This window comes from Macrosteles quadrilineatus, unplaced genomic scaffold (assembly GCF_028750875.1).
Source record: "Macrosteles quadrilineatus isolate MER2022 unplaced genomic scaffold, UCM_ALF_1.0 Scaffold_3__2_contigs__length_128488019, whole genome shotgun sequence".
NCBI lineage: Eukaryota > Metazoa > Arthropoda > Insecta > Hemiptera > Cicadellidae > Macrosteles > Macrosteles quadrilineatus.
This window is the reverse complement of record NW_026542596.1, coordinates 83,649,318-83,673,231: the sequence shown is the minus strand read 5'-3', so window position 1 is coordinate 83,673,231 and position 23,914 is coordinate 83,649,318. Positions and strand designations below refer to the sequence as shown.

Sequence of the window (23,914 nt, the reverse complement as noted above, 5' to 3'; positions counted from 1 at the left end):
TCAATCAAGAACTAATACAGATTTTAGAGGAGATAATGAGAAGTCAAAACCCATTTTCACAGGCTTTTACGATGATGAGGGAGATAGTTGAGGAAAACAATCAACGTGCTGAAGCTCTTGGTGTCCAACCACCCCATGTCCACCTCCTGTTTGCTGAACGTGCAGGTAAAATAATACTGTTTTCTCTAATCACAATTATTTTGTATGTTATTTGTAGTTGCTGCAAAAATATAAAATCAGAAATATAAAATAAACAGTAACTAAACATAAAACTTATGCAAACTTATCAAGTAAGTTGTCTTGTGTTTGTTACTCCTCGATAAATATGATGACTCTGAAGGGATATTTAATTGAAGGGTCGCCACAACTAACGTTTTGCTGCAATCTCAGTACTAAACTCTGAAAACTTCCATATAAGCATAATAACATATATAATAGCATATAAGCATGTAAGCGCGCCGTAGCCTTTTTTATTTCCTTTCTCTTCTCTTCTCCGTAGCTTTCTATATTGCATGTAAGAATAACTACAACAGCCTGTTAAAATAATAATACCCCCGCCGCAGCAAACCTGCAGACTAAGTGAATTTCCATTTGCCTGATTGGATTTACACTAAAATGTCTCCTGAAAAGTATCACATTTATACCCTATTTTAATAGATTACTTTAACGTACTTAGGTTTGCTGCAAAAAGATGTTTTGTGGTAAAATGTTAATAGTTTAGTAAAAAATGAATGTATTTTACAAATTTTATCAAAATATGTTCATAAACAAGCAAACTAAAACAGTTGACTTATTCTCCATAAGAATAACATAGGAATTTTAAATTTACAATTTTTTGGAATTTTCTCCGTAACCATTAGGCGCACAATAACGCTTCAATATATTAAATTATTTGTTTTTTTAAGCTCTACAAAATGGTTTGGAAAGAAATTATGAAATTTTTTGTTTTTAGGGTAAAAAACATATTTTTATTTGTGTAATTTTTCTCTTAGAACTAAATAACGATTAAAGTTAAGATTTTTTTGTTTTTCATATCATTAATTTACGATGTTTACTTTTAGGCGATGATCCCAGGCGATTCAACTCACCAACTTATAATGAAGTTGCTGCTGTAATTACATTAAATGCAGACCAAAGTATCCCGGAAAATGAGATGGTTATTAAGGAGCGAGGAAAACAGTTAATAACGCTCAAGAACATTGACAGCCGAGTAGAACCATTCACCTACCCTCTCCTCTACCCAAAAGGAACTTTTGGGTTTACTGTAGGGCTTCCTCTTAAAACGCCTTATGCAAGCCGTGCACACATGACGAGGATGGAGTTGGCTCAATACAGGTTAGCCTTTCGTCCAGAACAAGCCAAGGCTCTTCCTCCTGAACCATTGCTAGAGGGATTAGATCTAAGGTCGATTGGATTTAATGCTCTCCACTTTGGTGGTAGACTGTTTCAACAGTACGTCGTGGACACATACATCCGTGTTGAACGTGATCGTATTCAGTGGATCAAATATAACCAAAAGAAACTTCAAGCTGATCAGTATGCAGGAGTAACACATTTTCTAAATGAATTGGCTGAAAAGAAAAATGCTACAGTTGCTGAAAAACTGATTTTACCATCATCTTTTCCCGGATCAACGAGATATTTCACTGAACACTTTGAAGACGCTATGGCAATTGTCCGAAGGTTTGGCTCTCCAGACTTTTTTATCACAATAACGTGCAGTCCAACATGGCCAGAATTAAAAGAAGCTGCATGTATTGAGCTCTCTGATGGTTCTAAACTACAACAGTTCGCCCAAGAAAGACCTGACATTGTGGCTAGGGTAGCCAAATTGAAATTTGACAGCATAGTTGAAGATATCAGTAAGAAACAGATTTTTGGGAAGTCTTCTGCTTTTGTTTACACTATAGAATTTCAAAAACGAGGATTACCCCACCTACATCTTCTTGTCATTATGGCAAATGAAGACAAACTCCGGTCTCCAGAGGAAGTAGACACTTTCATTTCGGCAGAAATTCCTAATGATGACCCAGTTCTAAGGGAGTTGGTCCTCAAATGGATGATTCACAATCCATGTGGCGAACTTAATCCGTCTGCGTCATGTATGGAGAATAAGGGTGGATCAGCTAAATGCCGCTTTGGATTCCCCAAAGCTCATCAAGAGTTTACGTCGATTGTTGACAACAAAAAACCGAATTACAAGAGACGGTATGACCCACAACTGGATCCAAATAACCCAGAATTTTCTCACGTCCATGCGGTGTACCGCAAAAACAGTGATGGACAAAAAGTTACACGGGACAATAGACATGTTGCTCCATACAATGGCTATTTACTGAAGAAATACATGTGCCACATAAATATCGAGTATGTTGGTAGTGTTAGAGCCGTTAAGTACCTCTATAAATACATTTATAAAGGGCATGACTGCGCAAATGTAAAAATTGTTGAAAATGTGGCCCGAATAATGTATAATGAAGCAGAAACATTTGTTGAGGCACGTTATATTTCGCCCCCTGAAGCATGTTGGAGGCTGGCTGGAAATGAAATCCAAAGGAAAAGCCATTCGGTGCAACGTTTGGACATCCATCTAGAAGGTCAGTACCGTGTGGGAAACATTGAACAGACACAAGAAGATGTAGCGGACACTGGCCTGAAAGGGTCCACCTTAGAGGCGTACTTTAAACACAACTCTAAACTTCACATAGAAGAAGAGAATGGGAATGAAGTAATCTACTACTTCTACTGGCAGATGCCAGAAAAGTACAAATGGTTAGGCAAAACAAGTGAATGGGTGGTACGACAGCGAAGCTCAAAAACGATTGGAAGGATCCACACTGTGAACTTGGTGGCCCAACCTGAACTTTATCACTTAAGAATGCTCCTCTTCCATACCAAAGATGCCAAAAGTTTTGAAGACCTTAAATTTGTAAATGGGACTGCCTATTCCACTTATAAACAAGCATGCCTAGCAAAAGGCCTTACATATGATGACCAGCAATGGATTGATGGGCTGCGGGAATCCGCTTTGTCAAAGATGCCGAGTGTCATGAGGACACTCTTTTGTCAAATCTTGATTCTCGGATCACCAGAAAACCCTAAACGTCTCTGGGATATGTTTAAGGACGAGTTGGCAGAAGATTTTCTTAGAGAAGCAGAGATTTCTGGAACCCCTCTAGAAGATTCTTACAACAGAGCATATAGAATCATAGCTTACAAGCTAAATACTGAAGCTACAGAAGGTAATAATCAACTTATAAATATTACTTATTACAAAACTTAAATTAAGTTTATTTTGAGTGGATACCCCTTCAAAATGTATAATATATTTATTTATATTTTATTTTAAATGATAATATCTTTCTCTTAAACTGACAGCGAGTAGGTTAGCCATGCCGATGGTCAATGAATGTTGTCTATTGGTCTACCAAAGTTAAATATCAATCTTTAGTGAATTACTTCAACATATCATACATAATACCATATCAATATTCAATTATTTTAATGTCTTTAAAAGTCATTTCAAAATAATGATCAAAGATGATCTAATACAGTCCTTACTATCCTATATATAATACGAGTAAAGTTTGAATACTTGTCCACTCGATCTGGGAATCGGCCCTAACAAAATCGTTTATATTTACGGAATAACTAAGTTCTGTGCCAAAAATAAGTTCTAGACCAGTGGTATAGCCAGGAAAAATCTATTTTCGCCATAATATGAGTGCAAACTTTTGAAAATTTAACATGGGCCTTATGAGAAAACATTCCGCCATTGTTGTCATTTTGTTTACATTTTAAGACATAACATGACGTTCTGTACCCACGGGCACCTCAGCTTGCCCATGCTATTTGTAGCATATGTTTACACAGACCAAAAGGAAATAACAATGTGTGTATACAGAGCAAAGGAAATTAACATTCAGATTATACCATTGAGCATATTATACTATAACTGAAAAACCAATTTCTGTCAATGTCGAGTGCGGTAGTTAAATTAATGAGAGGATGGAATAATCTTTAATTAGCTTTAACTTATACACCTCCTTTTATATTTATTGGGTAGTAGATTTCTGCTAAATTTATTTCAACTTAACTATTATTTCACGTGCAATTTCACTACATTCCCTATTGTAATGAATCTTCTAATATAAGTCATGCAGTAAATGATCACAACACTCATGAAGGCTTAACGTATTATTGCCCATAAGCTGAATACTGAAGCTACTGAAGGTAATTCTTTCTCATAGTATCAATAACAATAACATACAATTACTTTTGATCAACTGATTCTATGGCTTAAATTTCAATTCTAACATTGGAAGCGCACTAGACTTAGGCTTCACATAAGTTCTAAAATATGAGAAACTAACCCATACTAATTATGTACAGAATTGAAAATGCTAACTTATTATTAAATTAAATATTTAGCATTTGTTACTGTGACTCATTAGTAGATTACTTGACCATAAACTTTATTAACATTGTGAAACGTTTATATTTTTTAATGTCATTTATGATAATTGTAAAATTAGAGTGTATAATTGTTCAAATTTTATTAAATATAAGTGTGAAGCAAAATAAAAATAAAAAATATGCAATGAATATTATAACAAATTAAAATAAGAGAAAGCATTAGACTAAAATAAATTATACTACATGTTTTAATACTTATGATTTTGTAAAAAGTGAACTCAAAATAATTATTTATTTCAGGCCGAAACTTCCAATTTTGGGTGGAAAACTATGGTATGGATGACATTCAGAATTTTCAAGACGAGGGAAATGAAGAAACCCACAATGTCAGCGAATTAGAAGCCATTGGTCGCAGACAATATAGCAATTTGAATAACGAACAAAAAGACTTTGTTGATGCTGTTATGGAAGCAATAGAAGACCCGATGAGTTGCATCCCCAAGTGTTTTTTCCTCGATGGACCAGGAGGTACAGGGAAGACATACGTGTACAATACCCTCTACCATCTAATTCTTGGAAAAAATCTTAATGTAAAATGCATGGCATATACCGGCATTGCATCAATCTTGCTACCTGAAGGACGTACTACCCATAGGACTTTTGGTCTAAAAGTTCCATTGACTAGCGATTCTAAATCATCAATTCAGCCAGGCACTCAGAAGGCCCAAGAACTGGCAGAAGTAGACGTATTTATGATGGACGAAGCACCAATGCTACCAAAATATGGCCTAAGTTGTATTGACGGACTCCTGCGAAGCTTAGGAAACAGAAACTTGCCTTTTGGAGGAAAAACTATGATCCTAGGAGGAGACTTCCGCCAATGCCTTCCAGTCCAGCCTAGAGCAAATCGATCTGAGCTGATCGACCTTTCTGTAAAACGTTGCAGTATTTGGAAGTTTTTCAAGCTCTTCTCTCTTCATCAAAACATGAGAGTCAATCTCGATGAAAGTGCATTTGCTGGATATCTCCTTCAACTTGGAAATGGAGATTTGCCCACCAACAATGACTGTGAAATAAATATTCCCGATGACATTATTTCAAATGGAAATATTGTTGAACAAATATATGGCGATTGTCTAGCCAACAGAGATTACAATGCTATGAGAGATAGAGCCATCCTTGCACCTTTAAATAGAGATGTTGATAATATCAATAACGAGATCATCCAAATTATCCCTGGACAAGAAACAATTTATAAAAGTTTTGATTCAGTAAAAGATGAACCTGATGGAGCTCTCAAATTCCCAACTGAGTTTTTAAACTCAATTGAAATATCAGATTTACCACCTCATGAACTCCGACTAAAAAACAACGTCGTTATAATGTTACTCAGAAACCTAGACGTGACGGAGGGTTTATGCAATGGCACAAGACTGATTGTCACGGAGTTGTGTCCGAACATTATTAAGGCTAAAATAATTACTGGCAGTCATTCTGGTCGAGATGTACACATTCCAAGAGTCACTCTTGATTCGAGCAAGTGTCAACTCGGATGTTCGCTGCAAAGACATCAGTTTCCAGTTCGACCAGCTTTTGCTATGACCATCCATAAGTCTCAAGGCCAAACCTTTCAGTCTGTTGGTGTTGTGTTAAACAACCCCGTATTCATGCATGGGATGCTCTATGTAGCTTTCTCCAGAGTACGAACAAGAAACTCTTTAAAAGTTGTTTTGCCATCTAGAGACAGAAAATTAACTAAAAACGTTGTTTGGATGGAAATATTCAGATGAACAATATTGAAAATGTTAGTTCATTTTGGTCTATGTAATTAATATTTAAATTTGTACCATAATAACTAGCTTACCTTACTTGAAATTATTTAGTTTGGATTAAATAGTTTGTTGACTTAATTGTCGATAATCTGAAGAATATAGTCAAATTAGAATCTAGAGCAGAGGTAAAATATGTAATTGTATTATATCCTATTTTACCACAGTTGAATGCTTATCACCATTACATTTTTATAGTTTAAAATTGGTTTAAAACTGACTAATTTGAATTCTTATGTGTTTGTTATGTTATTTGTTTTAGTCTACAAAAAACAATCGTATAAACAATTTGTAGTTTTCATGTTTTTACAATAAATGCAGCCTCACTCTGTAATATTAATTGTAACTACTGTGATATTTTTCTTTGTTTGTTTAAGAAAACTATTTGGAAAAGTGAATTGAGATGCTTACAGTTCTTGTGTGGAAATCCTTAGAACTTAAATTGCAATATTATAGCATGCCATGTTGTCTATACTCAACTACAATGTAGCCAAATTAGGATGTTTTTATTTTTTTGAAAAATAAATCACAATATTTTATTGTTTAAAGATGGAATAAATTACTATATTAATTTACATGAGAATCATCAATTTTGCTTAAAAAACAAAGTCAACTACAATATTACTATTATAACAGACTGATAAACAATTATGTTTTTGATAGATGACATTGAACAAATATTTCTCTCATAGTAAATACTAATGATTTCCCGAGCAAAGCTCGGTCCCCAGGTACTAATGATAATAGGCAAGAATATTTACAATCTTTCATTAAATAACATCAGCATAACATTTTTTTATTAATCACGCCTAACTTATTAAAAATGCCTACGATTAGGAAACATGGTGATATCAGTTAGGATAGAGTTCAACTTATCCTAAAATAAAATAAATCATAAAATAAAAGCAATATTATTTTTTATAAAATAGTTACTTGTTTTGACTTTTTTTATAGTAATAAAACATTCCTCACACTGCTTACACTTAACAAAACTTCTCAAATGTTATTAAAGTAATATTATTAAAATAATGAAAGTAATATTTACATTAAAAGAATTAATTAAATAAGAACGCCTTCGAAAAGGAAACGCAACTACAACACGCTCCTGTATTGCGGGTATTGCATTGACTTTCTGCAGGCGTTTTTAATTTTTTTTTTTTTTTTTTTTTTTAATTCTCGTCTCGATAAAAATCTCGGCCAAAAAGTAATCTCGTCTCGTGTAACGAGATTGAAAATTTCCCGAAAATTTCCCGAAATTTCGAGACTTGACCATCCCTAATTCTTACCTGATGAGCTCCTTTTTCTCTTCCTGGTAAGATGAGATTTCCTTTTGACTTTTGGTACTCTTTTACTAGATTTCTTTTGCTCCTCATTATCGGTTGCCTCTCTAGAAGCATTGTTTGAACTCGTCTTGTGTGCAACAGCTGGTATTAGATTATCATAATCCGTCTCCTCAGAGTCACTTGAGTTTAACTTCCTACTTGATGGATCTTTAGGCAAAGGAAAGTATCTCGGATCATCCACATCTTCTTCTACATCGCTCTGTAATGGCGGAGGTGTTTTGGATTTCTTTCTTGCCTTCTTTAATTGTTGTTTTTCTTGCTGAGGTTTTCTACTCATAGGTACATATCTGAGCCTGGCAGGCTTTTGTCTAGGAGGGGGAGACGATTCCTTCTCACCCTGAATAAATTTTAGGTAACTTTCCATGAAGCTGCTTTTTGGATTTGTATACAGCTTTACTGGAGGAATATTCATGATGGCACTATTTGGTTTTGGATTGGGATTAGGAGTTTCAGCTAAAAACCCTAATTCTTCTTCAACATCGGGAACAATAACTTTTGCAATCGGCGTGTCTTCAACATCAACCTTCGGTAATCTATCATTGATGTTGTATTGGTTAGGATTCGTTGCAGAAGATTTACTTTGTAAGTTAGGGTTAATGTTCTTTTGATCTTGTGATTTGGGCATTTTATGAGAAGTAAGATAAGATATCTGGCCTCCAGAATGTGAGACATCGTGAGGGTGAAATGGCACATTTGTGGGTTTTGAATCAGGATGTGGAGTGTTTTGAGGTGTAAATGTGGAGATTTCTGGTTTCTGAGAGTTATGTTCCACGCCACCACTATTCTGTTGCGGTTGATTTAAATGAGCAGGAGGAGGAACTCTATTTGAAGGATCTGGTTGAGCAACTAGTATTTTACTATCAATGCTCTTTTTCCTTTTTGATGGTGAGCCACAGTTTTTGATGGCAGGATTTGGGTTTTCAAATTCTACTTTAATATCTGTAGTGACTGGAGGGGGTTGACAATGCTGTTGTAGATTTTGCAAGTTTTTAACAATAGTCATGGGATCTCCCTTGATACTTTGATTGCCAGAGGCTAAATATTCTTGGTGCCTGTCTGTTACCATGTGAGATGTTCGTTGGTGCTGGATTGAAATATTACTGGGATTTGGAGAGACATCCGATGAATAATTAGAATAATTTTGACTTCTGAGTTGTTCAGTCCCATCCCAACACTGTTTTGGGGGAAACGTATCATTAGCATATTTTGGATCACCTCTTGTTATAACCGAGGGATGCCTGGATAAAGAAGCGTCTAAAGGTGACGTAGGGTTGAATTGAGGAGAAGGGTTTTGTCTGTAGCTTACATTTTGGTCAACGTGTTGCTGAACAGGTGAAGGGGAGGACATAGAAGTCATTGGGCTGTGATACGCTGGATAACCGGTAGGACTAGTGACATGAGAGTCTAATGGACTCCTTTGTAAAGACGCATCAACACCACCGTGGCCTACACTAGACCCTGATGAATATCCAGCATCAGTAGAAGCAGTGTTCCTTCCCGCAGAGACTTGGGTGTATTCCGACTCAGGAGTTGACCCTCTGTACGCTCCAGTCTTCTGATGGTTCAACAATTGCTGTTGTAGTTGTGACTGCTGAGGAATACCTGACCTCGCCGGAGGTATTTTTGATGAAGATCTGTTTTGATTAGAGTCCATTACAGCAAAACTAATGGGAGAGGACTGTGTAGATTCATGACCACTATCTCTCCTCTCAGTTATTTTGTTTGGCACAGAAGAGTTGCTCTTTGTCGTGGGGGACTGGAATTCACTTGACTGATTTTCTGATATTCTCGGGGGAAACGCTGCTACTGAAGCGTGTATATGGGACAGTGACGCATTGTAATCTTTAGACATATTAGCTGATGGCACCATCACATTTGGAACTTGAGTTTTGCTAGCAATATATTGGTTTCCAGAAATCGGAGAAGCCTGCTGATAGTATCCAGAACTTGTAACATTAGGGGTGATCGGTTTTGACGGAGGAGATTGCATTGGCCTTGTAGTGAGCCTTTTAGAAGTATCACTGTAACTCACAGCAGCTAGCTGCGAATTAATATGATTTAATGTCTGGGCTGCAGCAAAGTGAGCTGGATTAAAGTTCGAGCCCGTACTACTACCAACCACACTTTCATGTGGTAAAACTCCAAAAGGACTCGGCAATTGTGAATGAGAGTTACTCTGATGTGACCAAGCGATCGTAGTAGGTTGAACAGAACCAGAAGCTTGCTCAAAGAAAGCTGGATTTGGAGGGGGCAAAGGTTGAGGGTGAACAGGAGTGTAACTTTCCCTTAGGGAATCATTGTCTGCTGAAACTTGTTTTGTAGAGGCAATCACTTGTCTATGCTGAGCCACTGTTAATGCCTGAGGGTAATGAGCTTTCTGGTTGGCATGTAAGAAAGGGGAAAAGACAGGGTCATAACCCACTGGTGGGGGGGAGAGAAAACTGCTGGGAGTAAACGCTGGGGAGGAGGTTGGGTGAGCAGCCTGTAGCAGTAACGGAGAGGTGGTGGAAGGAGAGGGCCCTGGGTTGGTAGCTGCCAGGTGGTGGGGGTAGTCTCCGTTGCTGGCTGATCCTGTGAGACGATTGTAGCTAGCAGCGTATGCACTCCATGAACCAACAGGATCCATTGGTGATCACAGGTATAGTATTTCAACTGTCAATTTTTTTTCTTTTCAAAACTTGTTGTCTTTTCATTATTAATAACAACGGTACAAGATTTTATGTTCTTGAAAAGTAGCTGGTCACATCTGGAAAACATTAAAAAAGTTATAATAGCATATGAATTCAAAACATCTTCTTACATACTTCTTCATATGACCTTCAGGAATATTTTTGGAGGCTCACAAATAAACTTGGGGTTGAAAGTACAACACACTTTGCATTGGTGGCTTATGGAGCAGGGCTATCGCTGCCATCAGAGGGTTCTTACATTTAGTAAACCTAGGGCAATAGTAGTATGTAGGCCTACATCATATCACTCAATACTTTGTCTTCAGTAGAGTGTTAACATGAGTGCTGTCATTCAAAATACTACCTTTTATTATGTTCAATCTTTGATTAGATACATTATGGTGAAAACCTGCGAGCCAATTAATTTTATTTCAGATTTGTGATGTTTACAGCAAAAAGTTATGAGCGATTCCCAGAAAGACAGTCTTGCATTATTTACTTTTAAAAATTACCAAACCATTGTTCAAGATGAGGGCGGTACGCCTACTGGTAGATCTAGTATTGACTGACATCTGTTAAGACCACTGGAACCCACCAGACACCAAATATTTGTGGTAAAAAAGTTTTTTGACAACCATTTTGTGAAATTGTTTTCTATGGTTCATGAAACAAACTTATACTCCACGCCAAAGCTGGTGGCGGCTGAGGGATTAGGACCGCCAGGTAGGACTACATAGGTCGGACCTGCTCACCGACCTGGCCGTCCTAATCCCTCAGCCGCCACCAGCTTTGGCGCGAAGTATAAAACAAAGTTAAATTGGCTGTCTGTCAATAGTTTGTCAGTCACTAGACAATGCCTACCACTGGGACAGCAGGGTTGGTACTACATATGGAAAATAAAATTCCCAGACTTTTCTAGGTTTTCCAGACTGATATTATACTCTTTCCAGGTGTACCTATCCCGTAAGTCAATATGGACTAATCAAAATCAAGAAATATAGAAAAAAATTTAAATATTTAACCTAGCCAATTAAATCACTCTCAGAAACAAAACTTGTTTCAAACTATACATATTGATTCCTCCCCCGTACCCATTACCTATCGATATAAAAATCAGTGCTTCAATGTCGTTCTTTTTGCCAATAGTCATCACCCTGACTAAGACATGTTTAATGCAAATGTAGCATATATGTAAAAAAGTAATCTTTCAGGAGAAAAATTTCAGAATGTTTTCATAATTCCCTTTTCCAAACCAACAAAATTCCCTGACTATTCCATGTTTTCCCTGACTGTACCAACCATGGATAACCACCACTCCTTTCACATCACTCCATTGTCGTAAATATCATAAATCTGGCAATATATTTCAATAGACTTGTGAATCTTCTCCAATACCTATAAATCTGATCACCGAGGAGAGCTTTTGGTGGGATTTGCCACGAGAGTGCTTACTTTAGAATTCTGCAAAAAAAGTACAACGAGACATATACAGGATACTTCATGCACGTACATAATGATGAACGTAGGCCTACTGAGTGTAGGAGCGATCTGGTGCTAAGACGGCAGCAATAGCTCTCCCAAGTGGCGCCATTGAGAACGGGGGAAATAGAGCAAGACATTTGTGTTGGTGCCGTTTGAGTGCACTGGCCTCAACTCCCTGCTGTTTACTCTTTGTTTACTCTCTAGTTTCAATCTTATTAAAGGGTATGCATAGATTTTACAATTTTTATGCACTATTTTTCATATTTTACAAAGGCCAAAGTTAATTTGGACAGCTGTATTCATAATAAATTGAAATTCCACTGAAACGTAAATAATAGGCCTAACTCAAGCCAAAATTAGTTGTAAAAACTGTGAGTTTCCTTGATATTGCTCTTATACAATCAAAATAAACTCTACCGAGCCATGGCTCAGTCACCCGGTGGCTTACTAGAACCTAACTAAAAATTGAATAAAGAGTGTTTTTTATATAGGGTAGAAGTCCAAACCTTAACTTAAATGTTTGTGTTTGCTGGTGATTGAACCAATTTTTTTCACGGAAGTTTAAAACTGTATGCACAAACAGTAGGCTAGCAACACACCACTTTTACTGAGAATTGACAAATTGTAATCTTGAAGCAACACTTAAGTAGTCCATAAATTAAAACCTCCTTAACCGCCAGATAACTTATAATGCAATATAACAGAACAAGATCATTTCATTCATTTGAATTGGCAATTAAAATGCTCAGCTATACACACAGATGTATATATACACAGCTATAACAAATAACTTAGCTTTTGGAGCCTACACACAACTTACACCGAGCTGCGGGCTCAGATTAACCTATAAATTTAGAGCTACCTTACCCAGATTTAACAAACTAAATTAGGCCTGATAAGATCCTGCAAACACCATAACTTTTATTCTTAAGAAATTGTTTTTACAGCGTAAACAACACCATGATTCAAACCTACAGGCTAGCCTAAACCTATACAGGGTGATTCAAAAATGACTTTACAACTTTGAAAATTCATATAAATCTTATTAAACAAGGTACAGAGCTGGTTTTGGGGTTGTTTTAAAGGAAAACACTTCAAGTTTTTTTACATTAAACTAAAGATGTTCTATGTGACTTCCGTTGGATTTGGGGAAAATAATTATTTAGGTATGAAAAATAGTGAAAACCGTTAAAAACTTGAGAGAAATTTACAAATTTTTGAAAGTAGGGCGTTTTTTTTACGGTGAAGGAGTGCGATACACACACTTCTAGATGTGCTAGGGAGTTTAAATTTCGCACACTTGTAGTTCTTGGTCCCAAACCACCCATAAAATTCCAAAAAGTCACATTTTCAAATTTTAACCCACCCAAAAATTTAAAATGGCGGACCTCTGAAAACGACAAAACACGTTTTTTTTAAACGGCTACAGCTCAAAAACGGTAAGAGCTAGAAAAGATTTGAGGAAAAAACGTAGGTTCGGAATTAAATTTCCTACAAGACACTAATTATGCGTTTTTCAAAAATCGCACTCCTTCACCGTCAAAAAACGCCCTACTTTCAAAACTTTGTAAATTTCTCTCAAATTTTTAACGGTTTTCACTATTTTTTCATACCTAAATAATTATTTTCCCCAAATCCAACGGAAGTCATAAAGAATATTTTTAGTTTAAGGTAAAAAAACTTGAAGTGTTTTCCTTTAAAACAACACCAAAACCAGCTATGTACCTTAATGTTAAATAAGATTTATATGAATTTTCAAAGTTGTAAAGTCCTTTTTGAATCACCCTGTATTTATGGAGTTGACAGCTGGGGAACTTTCTTGTTTTTAGAAGAAAAGGTGGCAAAGTTTAGGGGGTTGGAATTTTAATTTCAAAAAGGGGTTTTCAACCTTGAAAATTACAAAATATATATAGGATAAGTCATAGGTCTAACTTATAAGTTAACTTAGGTCCTAGTTGGTAGAAAAGTAAACGGAGAGTAAGTTAAAATCAGAAGTAGACCTATGTTAGGCATAACTTTAACTTAGGCCTATTTCAGAAAGTTCAGAAAACAAATCAGAAAGTAAACAAAGACAAAAGCAAGTGGTACCACTGCAACAAGCATGAAGTAATCTTTTATTTTGTATAAAGTATAACGTCATAATAAATTCCAACAGCTGATGAACAATTTTTGTAAATAGCCTATTTTTACGTAGCCTATTGTTCATGTGGCGGATCGACATAAAATGTCGATTTCTAAATCGCATATATATATATACAATGTGAAAAGTACAAAAACGTTGTTTTATATACGATCTTGTAGACGAAGGACAGTAGAATTCAATGTTGTTAGGCTGGTCACACAAATAGAAGCTTTTGATTTTTCAACGCTAAAGGAACAGAACACTTGTCATTGTCTAACCTAAAATGGCGGCTGCGGCGCGAGTTTTTGTCTGATAAAGACGAAGTGTGGGTTTTATCCCTAATTTTAACAGTGTAATGTTCGTTTTAGTTTATTATTTTGTATTAGGCGAAATATTTATGCATTATTTTGCATACATATTTATACATGTGTGATCCAAAATAAGATAAAAAGTTAATGAAGTTTTGTGGGCTATAACAGCTGATCAGTTGTTTTGTTTACATTTTTGCTTTTGTGAAAACCAAATATTCTATTACTTATCTTATTTAGTTATTCTTATATAGAATGATATTATTGGCTTCAAAAAATGTATGGTTTTATAATATTGATTTATTAGTAGGGGGCATTTGTGGATCCATCAACGTGTAGTAGAAGAAATTGACGTTTTCCAATTTTTCCGTATTATTGCTAGTAAATCTATAAAAATAATTATTTTGTGTATTATGATTTGTCTATGTAGAGGAATAAATTCTGAACAAAATGCTTATTTTGAGTTGTGCAATAAAAAATTACGTTACATGTGACAAGTGTTTACTTTTGAAATAAAATTTGAAAAATTTATAAATTTTCTTTTTTTTACTTTTTTCTAAATATCTACCTTTCTAAAATTGCTGTGTATTACCATTTTAGAATTCTACTGACTACGAACAAAATGAATATACGGTTCAATATTTTGCCGCAAAACGGCCAGCAATAGATTTTTTGTGGCGCGCGCACTACTTTTTGCCGATTTTACCCCCCTTATCCTACTCCCCAGGAACATAATGTTGATACTGTCGTGTCCGTTAAAGTGTCCTCTATCTGTTGGCATAATCGGTAATATGCATCGCGGACGTATTTTACCGCAAAACGGCCAGCAACAGATTTTTTGTGGCGCGCGCACTAAGTTAGGCCTACTTTTTGCCGATTTTACCCCCCTTATCCTATTCCCCAGGTACATAATGTTGATACTGTCGTGTCCGTTAAAGTGTCCTCTATCTGTTGGCATAATCGGTAATATGCATCGCGGACGTATTTTACCGCAAAACGGCCAGCAACAGATTTGTTGTGGCGCGCGCACTGCTTTTTGCCGATTTTACCCCCCTTATCCTATTCCCCAGGTACATAATGTTGATACTGTCGTGTCCGTTAAAGTGTCCTCTATCTGTTGGCATAATCGGTAATATGCATCGCGGACGTATTTTACCGCAAAACGGCCAGCAACAGATTTTTTGTGGCGCGCGCACTACTTTTTGCCGATTTTACCCCCCTTATCCTATTCCCCAGGTACATAATGTTGATACTGTCGTGTCCGTTAAAGTGTCCTCTATCTGTTGGCATAATCGGTAATATGCATCGCGGACGTATTTTGCCGCAAAACGGCCAGCAATAGATTTTTTGTGGCGCGCGCACTACTTATTGCCAAGTTATTGCCAGGTTCACACAAGTGTTGGAAGCACTAATTTATAGACTAGTAGCTGTGCCAAATTTGGTAATTTTAGGTCTTACAATAAGTGTGTCTAATCAACGTACATTTGGAAAAGATAATCTACCGCTATATGCAGCAGTTGCCGCCACTTGCCCGTATAAGTGGTGGGGGATTGGCTACACTGCCCGCAAAGCTTGCTGGATATACATAGCCCCTCTACTTCTATTCTGTGCTCTCTGGCCTAGGCCTAACTTACTGGTTATCACAAAGTGGAGCTAACTTACACCTTAAAAATGGTGTAACCGTAAATAAATAAATAAATGGGCCGAGGCTAGGCCTTTTCTGAAGTTTGGAAAAGTTAACTTATGTTAGCCTATGAAATTATTAAAGCATAGGCCTGTAGGCTACATACAATATTTTCCCTAGGCTACAGACAAGTACAGTTTGATTACCTATCTGATCAAAACACCCGAACTTTCTTTAAAGGCATCATTAAGTTTGTTTTTATTAATAAAAATATATTTTTCAGCGGGTATGGTTGAACTTACCGAAATAGGTTAGTTGATCTTGTAAGTTATGCCCTTAAGAAACAATTAATGAGAGAAATTCTTGAAGTAGGCTAGGCCTATAATAGGCTATCTCGACAAAATCAATATCCTTAAACTTAACTAATCACTGGCTAAGATGTAGAGAAACTTGGCTGACCAAAACATCACTAATATTAATATTAATATTGCAGCATTGATCACTAACGATACTAGCGACAGCCATATTGGGTTTACGTTTTACTTTTACAAAATTCAACAAAAAAAAAGGCCAAAAGTGGCTCGAAAATTTTTTGTTTTGCTCATAGAATAAACCCGATTGGGGTCGAGTTCCCGCGAGGCTCAAAGGACGTTCCATGTTCCATGACTGACGTCATAGTGATGACTGATGGCACGTTTCCCATATTCCAGCTTTCCAAGAAGAATGTGTTGAGTAGTAGTATAGCTCAGTGGTAGTATGTTGTCGACAGGTCAACGCTGGGCAGAAACCATGTGCCCGAAAGTAATTTGTCCCTATTCAGACGCCTCCTCAAGACCTAATCCTTATTGCCGTTTTGCTGGGCGCGTGATGGACTGCATCGACAGTGCAGTATGCCAATTTGAAATTTGTTATTTTGTTAATATCATGAAAACAAATGTCATATTCTGATGCGTCTTGAAATCCTGATAAAATTGACATAACACTAATATAAATTGGCCAATGTTTACTACAGTTTATAAGTAAACAAAAAAAACTTGTGGCATATAAGATTACCTTAGGTTAGAACATTATATTTTTGTTATGTGCGGACCTTATTTTCTCAGTTACTATATGTATACAAATGATTAATTTTATGTTAATGTTTTGTAAACAGGTCTAAAATTTTATGTGTTGGAAATTAATTTTGCTATATTGATTTCCATCACACTTTTCCCAGGCAATAACTCAATACCGGTAACTCGTTTATTAAACCAAAGTAACAAATACAAATTTGCATTAGTCATGTCAAACAAAATATATCTCTACGTCTAAAATTAAAATAAAACAATTGTGCTTTAATCAACTAGATTTACGAGTGACAATCTTCTTATTCTTTAATTTGCTAATTCCTTTGCTTCTTACTGCCTAAATTTTGGAATCACTCACCAATTTATAGGCATGTTTAAAATTGGGCATATTTTTGTCCTGAATTCCAATTACAGAGGCTTTGCGGTAATGCATTTCGAATTGTAGAGGTTGACTTTGGATTTTGGAGGTAAAATTTTGAATTACGGCAACAAAATTTTAATTGTAGAGGCTCAGTAAGTGTAAAAATCACTTTGAACTAGCATAGTACCCGTCCTTCGTATGGGAGGGGCTTATAAGTATAAAATGCTTATTGCAGTTATACTCGATCTTTGCGATTGCAATAATGTGAGAAGAAGACACGGATTGAGAAAATTTGCTTCCTCAAATTTACGGTATGCTCTAGTATTACACATCTAGCCATAATACTTTAAATGTTTAAATATTTTTGATGCTACAGTATAATATTCTGTTAATCTGTTTAGGCCTCAAGTAGTTGAAAAGTTTTTCTGGTAGTTGGAGCTAGAGGATACTAGTATTTGAATATAGATTATTTAATTACCATTAGATTAGTAGGCTACTGTTATAATTGATTGTTATATACATAATTAATTAATCTTTTCTCTATAACTATTAAAAACTTGCTTAAATAAGTTAAAGAATATTAAACAAAAAATGAATTATAATAATTATTATATGTTAAGCAGGTGTTCACCACTGTATCTAGTATCACAACTATCATCTGACTACATTCATTATTGATCCAAATTTTTACAATATTTGTCTTATATTCTGCTGCCATAACATTTATGTACTTTTAAATAAATCATTTGTTAAAATTCGTTTTAGAATGTTTTATACTTTATCCCAACAATTCTTTCCTTTGTAGGGCCAACGAATACCAGTTTCCGTTGGGCCAACGTTGGCAAATCGTTAAAATTTCTGCCAACCATTTCCCAACCGTGCCGACCATTTCCCAACGTTGGGCCAACGATGTGTGCTACTTGGGAAATGCATTACCACAAAGCCTCTGTAATTGGAATTCAGGACAAAAATATGCCCAAACTCTAAATATTTCAAACTTCCCATAATTTGAGACATGTGAGGCGGAAATGAAAAAGGGACCTTGGTTGCGGCAAAGCAAAAATTTGAGTAGTAGAATTTTTATCGATTGAGTTCAAAAATATCGATTTTCGGTTGTTTGCATTTGAATATGCTCTATTTCGTCCTTTACCAGTTGAAATCGATTTCAAAGCTGTTGTAATCGCATAAAACATTTAAATAATGAATAAAGTAGTTGATGTCTAGCTTGAGAAAAGGTACTTCATCGCGCTTATGAAAAAATAACATTGCCGCAAACAGCTCCCTTTTTAAAACAAATCATATAGCTATGCAACACTTTGCAAACTGCACCATGACAAATTCTAGCGGCGACGAGGTGAACTGCTACAAGTGTATTGCAAATCTTATGTTAATAAAAAACCCCATCTCGATCACAACTACCTTTTCTTTACAAGTTTAAAATCCTAAGGCTCCGGGTACGATACGAGCGGCGAGCGGCACGAGAGCGGCGGTGGTGGCTACGATACAAGCGGCACATTTATAACGCTCCTCAAGTTTCCCAAGTTTTATGAGTTAGTTTAGTATAAAATGGTAAACTATGCTTACCTGCAAGACGTATTGCAACTTTTGTTGCTATCTGACAATTGTTTGCCTTTAAAGAAAAACTTAGTTTTTAGAAAAACCTTAACCCAAATTTTTTCCCATACTTTTCTGGTGACTGAAGTGTTCAGACGTATCGTGGCCACCCTCAACAAATTTACACGCAACTAAATGAGACCCGATGTTAGAGCGGCGCCGCTCGTATCGTACCCGGGGCCTAATACTTTTAGTAGGCCTAGTTGTACTGACACACCCAAAACTATACTATATGTTAATCTTTGATTATTATTAAAATAATATTATTAATATTATTATTTTAAAATATTATTTTATCATTGTATTAACTATTGATATTATTATTAAGTAATACATTCTTTATAACAATTTTTTTTAAACTGGAAAATGCCGCCAAGAGGTCGCTTTCGGTAGTTTTGGGACTCATGGAGAACATAGGGCAGCAAAGAGGTCTCTTTTCTGAAATATCACTTTTCACGACATGCTTCGATAGAATCATTATTTTCTTGAAAACTACTGTGATTTAAGACAAAAGTAGGTATTCCCATTACCTACGAAATTTAGAGCTTTCTTTTGATACCAAAATCGTTGCTTGAATAAGAAAAATATATGTTTTCCCACAGATAGCAGCACTGCTTCTAACGTAACTGGTCCCATTGTATTGCCGATTTGAGGGAGAAAAACCGGACAAGTTGATTTCTAAGCTTGCCAGGTGAGGATTTTATGGGGAAACTTAATACCAACCTACACCACAACAAAAAGCAAGCCACACACAACGCGAGACTAAAGTGTACAAGCAACGCTGACAGAGAAACGAAGATATACGAAAGACATAATTGCTGAGCGTTCCCTATCGGGTACGGACGCACCTGAAGGACGCTAAGCACCGTACCCGATCGGGAATGGCCACAAACAATGTGTTAAATTGTTTTCCCAAGTATTAGATCTTCAAAGAAGTATAAAGACATATTTCTGAAAGTGTTGCTGAATTGACTGATAATTGCTTGCAGTTGAACAAAAACCCAATTGAAATACACTCTTTATCCACTTCTTTGAAATATTAAAGGCTAAAAATTTCAACATCAGAATCACAAGTAATAATTTATTACAATGATATTGTCAGTAAAACAAAATGTATAAATACATGGATGTGGAATTAACAACAATAATACAAGAACAATAATTCCAAATTAATAGGAACCATAAGTTCAAATTATAGTCTATGACTAAACATGTGCTAGAGTGGCTAAGCCCAACAATATTCATATCTATATACAACAGCTAACAGAGAATCAAATTAAAGGAGGTATTTGCTGCTTAAGAAACTCTTTGGTAGTAGAGATAATTGTTGGCGATACATAATCTTGTGCACACCATTGTGAAGGATGTCAAGCTTCTAAACCCATCATTGTAAAATATTTCATAAGTTGATTTCATACAATCTTTGTATATCTTACATTAAAATCATAGTTAGATACTATTTAACTTCCTGCTGACATTCACCAATTCAAAGAAACTCAAATAAGAATTCCTTTGTATAAATTAATAAAAAACCAAATAAAATTATCATTTTTAAAACTATTGATTCCCTAGATTAAAAGTCAATAGGTGGGACCATAATTTAATCCCTGCAGCAATTTAACATCTTGATGTTTCGGCAGTGTTACTGAAAGATAATTTAGGCACAGTTCTAACACCTTTTCAACAAGATTGCAGTAGGAATAGTATTGGTTCTGGTATAGAACAGCACTTGCTAATTTAAACCCAATTTAAAAGAATGATTATTGAAATAGAATATTCTGTTATAAATTATTTGCCCTGGCAATTTAAATACACTACTAGTGGTTTTTTGTTTCTTAGCCTAAATGTTGTTTATTTATTTCAGTTTTACAAAGTAAAAAAAAACTATAGGATATAAAATATTATTTAAGGTATAATTTTACTAAAAGCACAATATTATTACTTCAAAGTATTGTTCCTACGTTACTCGTCTGATGTTATACATTAAGTTAATACATAATTACAATAAAACACTGGACTAATCTATTATATTTCAGACATGTCGATTGGATTAAGGGATTGACCTCGAAGTTAAACTGTCTCTCTCTTGTCAAAACCCTGCATTTCCATGGCAGTATCATTTCTAAGGCACTCATACTGGGACTAAGATTTCATTCACCATTAGATTACACCATATTCATTATAAAACTTTATATTTTGTTTGACCATTACGTATGTTGTTTAGTGTCTTTCCGGTTTATAAAACTTACCTAACGAAGATTAAATACATTTTTGTTGTTAAAAAATGTTTAAAGTGGTGAAGAGAAGGATAAATTTGAAACTTGACATGTTAGTCAAATTTACTGAGACGTTTCAATACCAGGTTAATAAAATGGTATGTGTAAACAATAAACATACAAATTAATTGCTAAACATACTTGTGCAAATTAATTAGGTAACATATTTCTTTTGAATGTATAAAGGGTGGTTTAAGTCAAGTAATTGCACTGTTCAAGGCACGGATGTCAACCATTTAAATTTATCTTATTCAGATTAAAGTAATCTTGCAATTTACATTAATATAACTTATGAAAACATCTTTTACTATTTAAGTTAGATTTCCCCATCAAAATGTTACCTTGAAAATTCAACTTTAAGCCATTTTAATTCAAATCTCTAGCTACTCACTTTAGTATTCCAACAACCCAATTTTACCTCTCAAAAGATATAATAAATGCTAATGGTGTAAAGAGTTGTATAAACTCATTGGAAAACTAAATCACTATAATACAATAAAATACAAAATAAAACACACAGAACAAAAACCAATATAAGCAATCAATATGTCTAGTTTATTAAATTGACTAAATATAGAAAATGTAAATTATAGGAAGAGGCAACTACTCATAAAATAAGTTTCTTGATTTAGGCCTATAATTTTACTAAAAAAGAAACAAATATTCACAACAACAATTTACTAACAAACAAAACTAAAAACTGTAAAGACCTTAAGATCTAAATCAGCTGGATGCAGAAGCTATTTATGATGCAACAATATTATAAGATCAATAAATGAAGGGTATTACAAAATTTTTCCCCTCGCTTGAAATAATAATTAGCAAAGTTAAAACATACTTTGAAAATTAATATGACAAATTTGATAAAATATTAGCTAGGTTGGAAAATTATTTTTTAACTTTCTATTATTATAGATAGCTTGAGAAAATACTGTAACAGTAACAAATCTAGGGTACGATACTACTACATGAGGAATTTGAGAAAAAATATCTAAAACCAAAAATATATTGTACACTTGAACTGAAAGTGAATTTTTAAAAACTATTACCTAGCACATAGTAATCTATTTCAAAAACATAATTAAGAAAATATTGCCTTTGAACGATTCACTTTTAGTTGCACAACTTATTCTTAGGAACAATCCACTACCATCCAACCAATCAAGTTCTTCACCGGTCCCTACTAGAAGGTGAGTTAGACTGGTAACTGTGCAGCAGTAGTGAAGAGGCAGGGTTATCTCATGGAGACATTCTTGCGTCTACTCTGCCACATCTCATACTTGGAGTAGGCTGCCGTCAACAGCTGGTTCATGTGGCTAGTCAGCTGTTGGCTCAATGGTGAGAACTCAACTAACACTCGGTCCTGTAACACCGTAGTTGATGAGTTTGATTTATGTATGTAATTATATTAAATGTATGTTTCTCTCTCTTAACCAAACCTCGGATACCTAAAAGCTCGCTTCAAACAGGCAACTACGTAAAAATACCAATGTAAAAATCTAAAATCATTAACATTGCTTATATGAATAAAAATCTGATCTCTATTACATTAAAGCTTGATTTAACAATATTTTCCAAAGTTTTTCAAGTTAAAAAGGATGCACAGTTTGTTATTATGTTGGTGACATAACTGTACTGAAGAAAGATTTGTGATCCGTCTCCTATACTATAGTACCGTGCCTATATTGCCTACCTACGGATGGCCTACTTTGCCTTCTTTAATAGTATTTTAAGCTACGGTATTTTGCTGTGGGGCTGTGGTCATGTCAGCAGAATCTTGCTCCTACAAAAGAAGGCTTTAAGAATCATTACTTTTTCTAAGTACAGAACTCATTGCAAACCTTTGTTTATTCAGGAAAAAATACTCACTGTTTTTAATTTATTTATTTATGTGTGTCTTGTTTATATAAAAGTTAATATTAATTCTGTAGCCTTGAGATAACATTCACATAGTCATTTTACAAGACATAGGAATAATTTAGAATTACCTTTAGTCAGGCTAACAAAGTCACAAGAATCTTTTTCTTATGTAGGGTTAAAGATATTTAATCGTTTGCCAGCTGAGGCACACTGTGTTGATTTTAAGTTATTTAAAAGTAAACTTTTTTGCTGGTTATTAAATCATCCTTTTTATAGTTAAGTTAATTTTTTATGTCTGACATTGATATTAGTTTTTAGTTTCTGACTAATGTAGACATGTGTAACTTACATTGTTGTTTAAATTATTTGTAGCCTAAGTTATTGAATTGACCCTAATTAATATGCTATCCACTGGACATTTCATCCTTGCAGATTATTCAGACTTCTTAGCCTAAGTTACTCTCATATTGACCTTAACTATACAAAATGTTCTTTTTTTAATTTGTTGTAATAAATTCTTGATTCTTGCACATTTAACTTTTTTTAACACATTGAATGCGGGCCAGTCACCGAGGAACGGCCACCAGACGTCTGGCGCAACCTTGTGAAAAGGACCCTTATTGCCTGAGCTTTGCTAGCGTTACATGACGTATACTGTGTGTTTCGCCCGCTGTCCCGCGGATTGGTGCCAGTCTCCCAAGACCAGTAAATACACACTTGCATAATTTATTGACTTTGAACATTTATTGACATATTTATTTGGTGTTTTTGCTTTTCTTTTCATACGACTCAAGAAATATATTGTATTGTTTATTATTTTAGATTAGGTGCCTTAAAGATGGGCTCCCCAACACCAAATTGTTATCAGCATTTCCATGATTCACTGTGATTGAAATAGTAAACAATGGTTGGGAGGAAGGAAGGGGCTGGATATAATTCTAAA

The 23,914-nt window shown here is 35.1% G+C and overlaps 2 protein-coding genes across 3 annotated transcripts in view; both read right to left on the bottom strand.

Annotated features, from left to right (window-relative positions):
- Positions 1-16,257, bottom strand: part of LOC128988797 (uncharacterized) — a 35,534-nt gene extending 19,277 nt beyond the window's left edge. For both annotated transcript variants that reach the window (XM_054410449.1, XM_054410450.1), the window contains exons 1-2: positions 16,096-16,257; positions 7,532-10,334 (exon numbers count right to left, since the gene is read on the bottom strand). In XM_054410449.1, coding sequence (XP_054266424.1) covers positions 7,532-10,214 — 2,683 coding nt within the window. In that variant the 5' untranslated portion in view covers positions 10,215-10,334; positions 16,096-16,257. The remainder of the gene's footprint in view (positions 1-7,531; positions 10,335-16,095) is intronic.
- Positions 16,258-21,738: 5,481 nt separating this feature from the next.
- LOC128989800 (general transcription factor IIH subunit 1-like) overlaps positions 21,739-23,914 on the bottom strand; it is a 31,247-nt gene continuing 29,071 nt past the window's right edge. Inside the window, exon 11 of the mRNA XM_054411852.1 lies at positions 21,739-22,474. Coding sequence (XP_054267827.1) covers positions 22,346-22,474 — 129 coding nt within the window. The 3' untranslated portion in view covers positions 21,739-22,345. The remainder of the gene's footprint in view (positions 22,475-23,914) is intronic.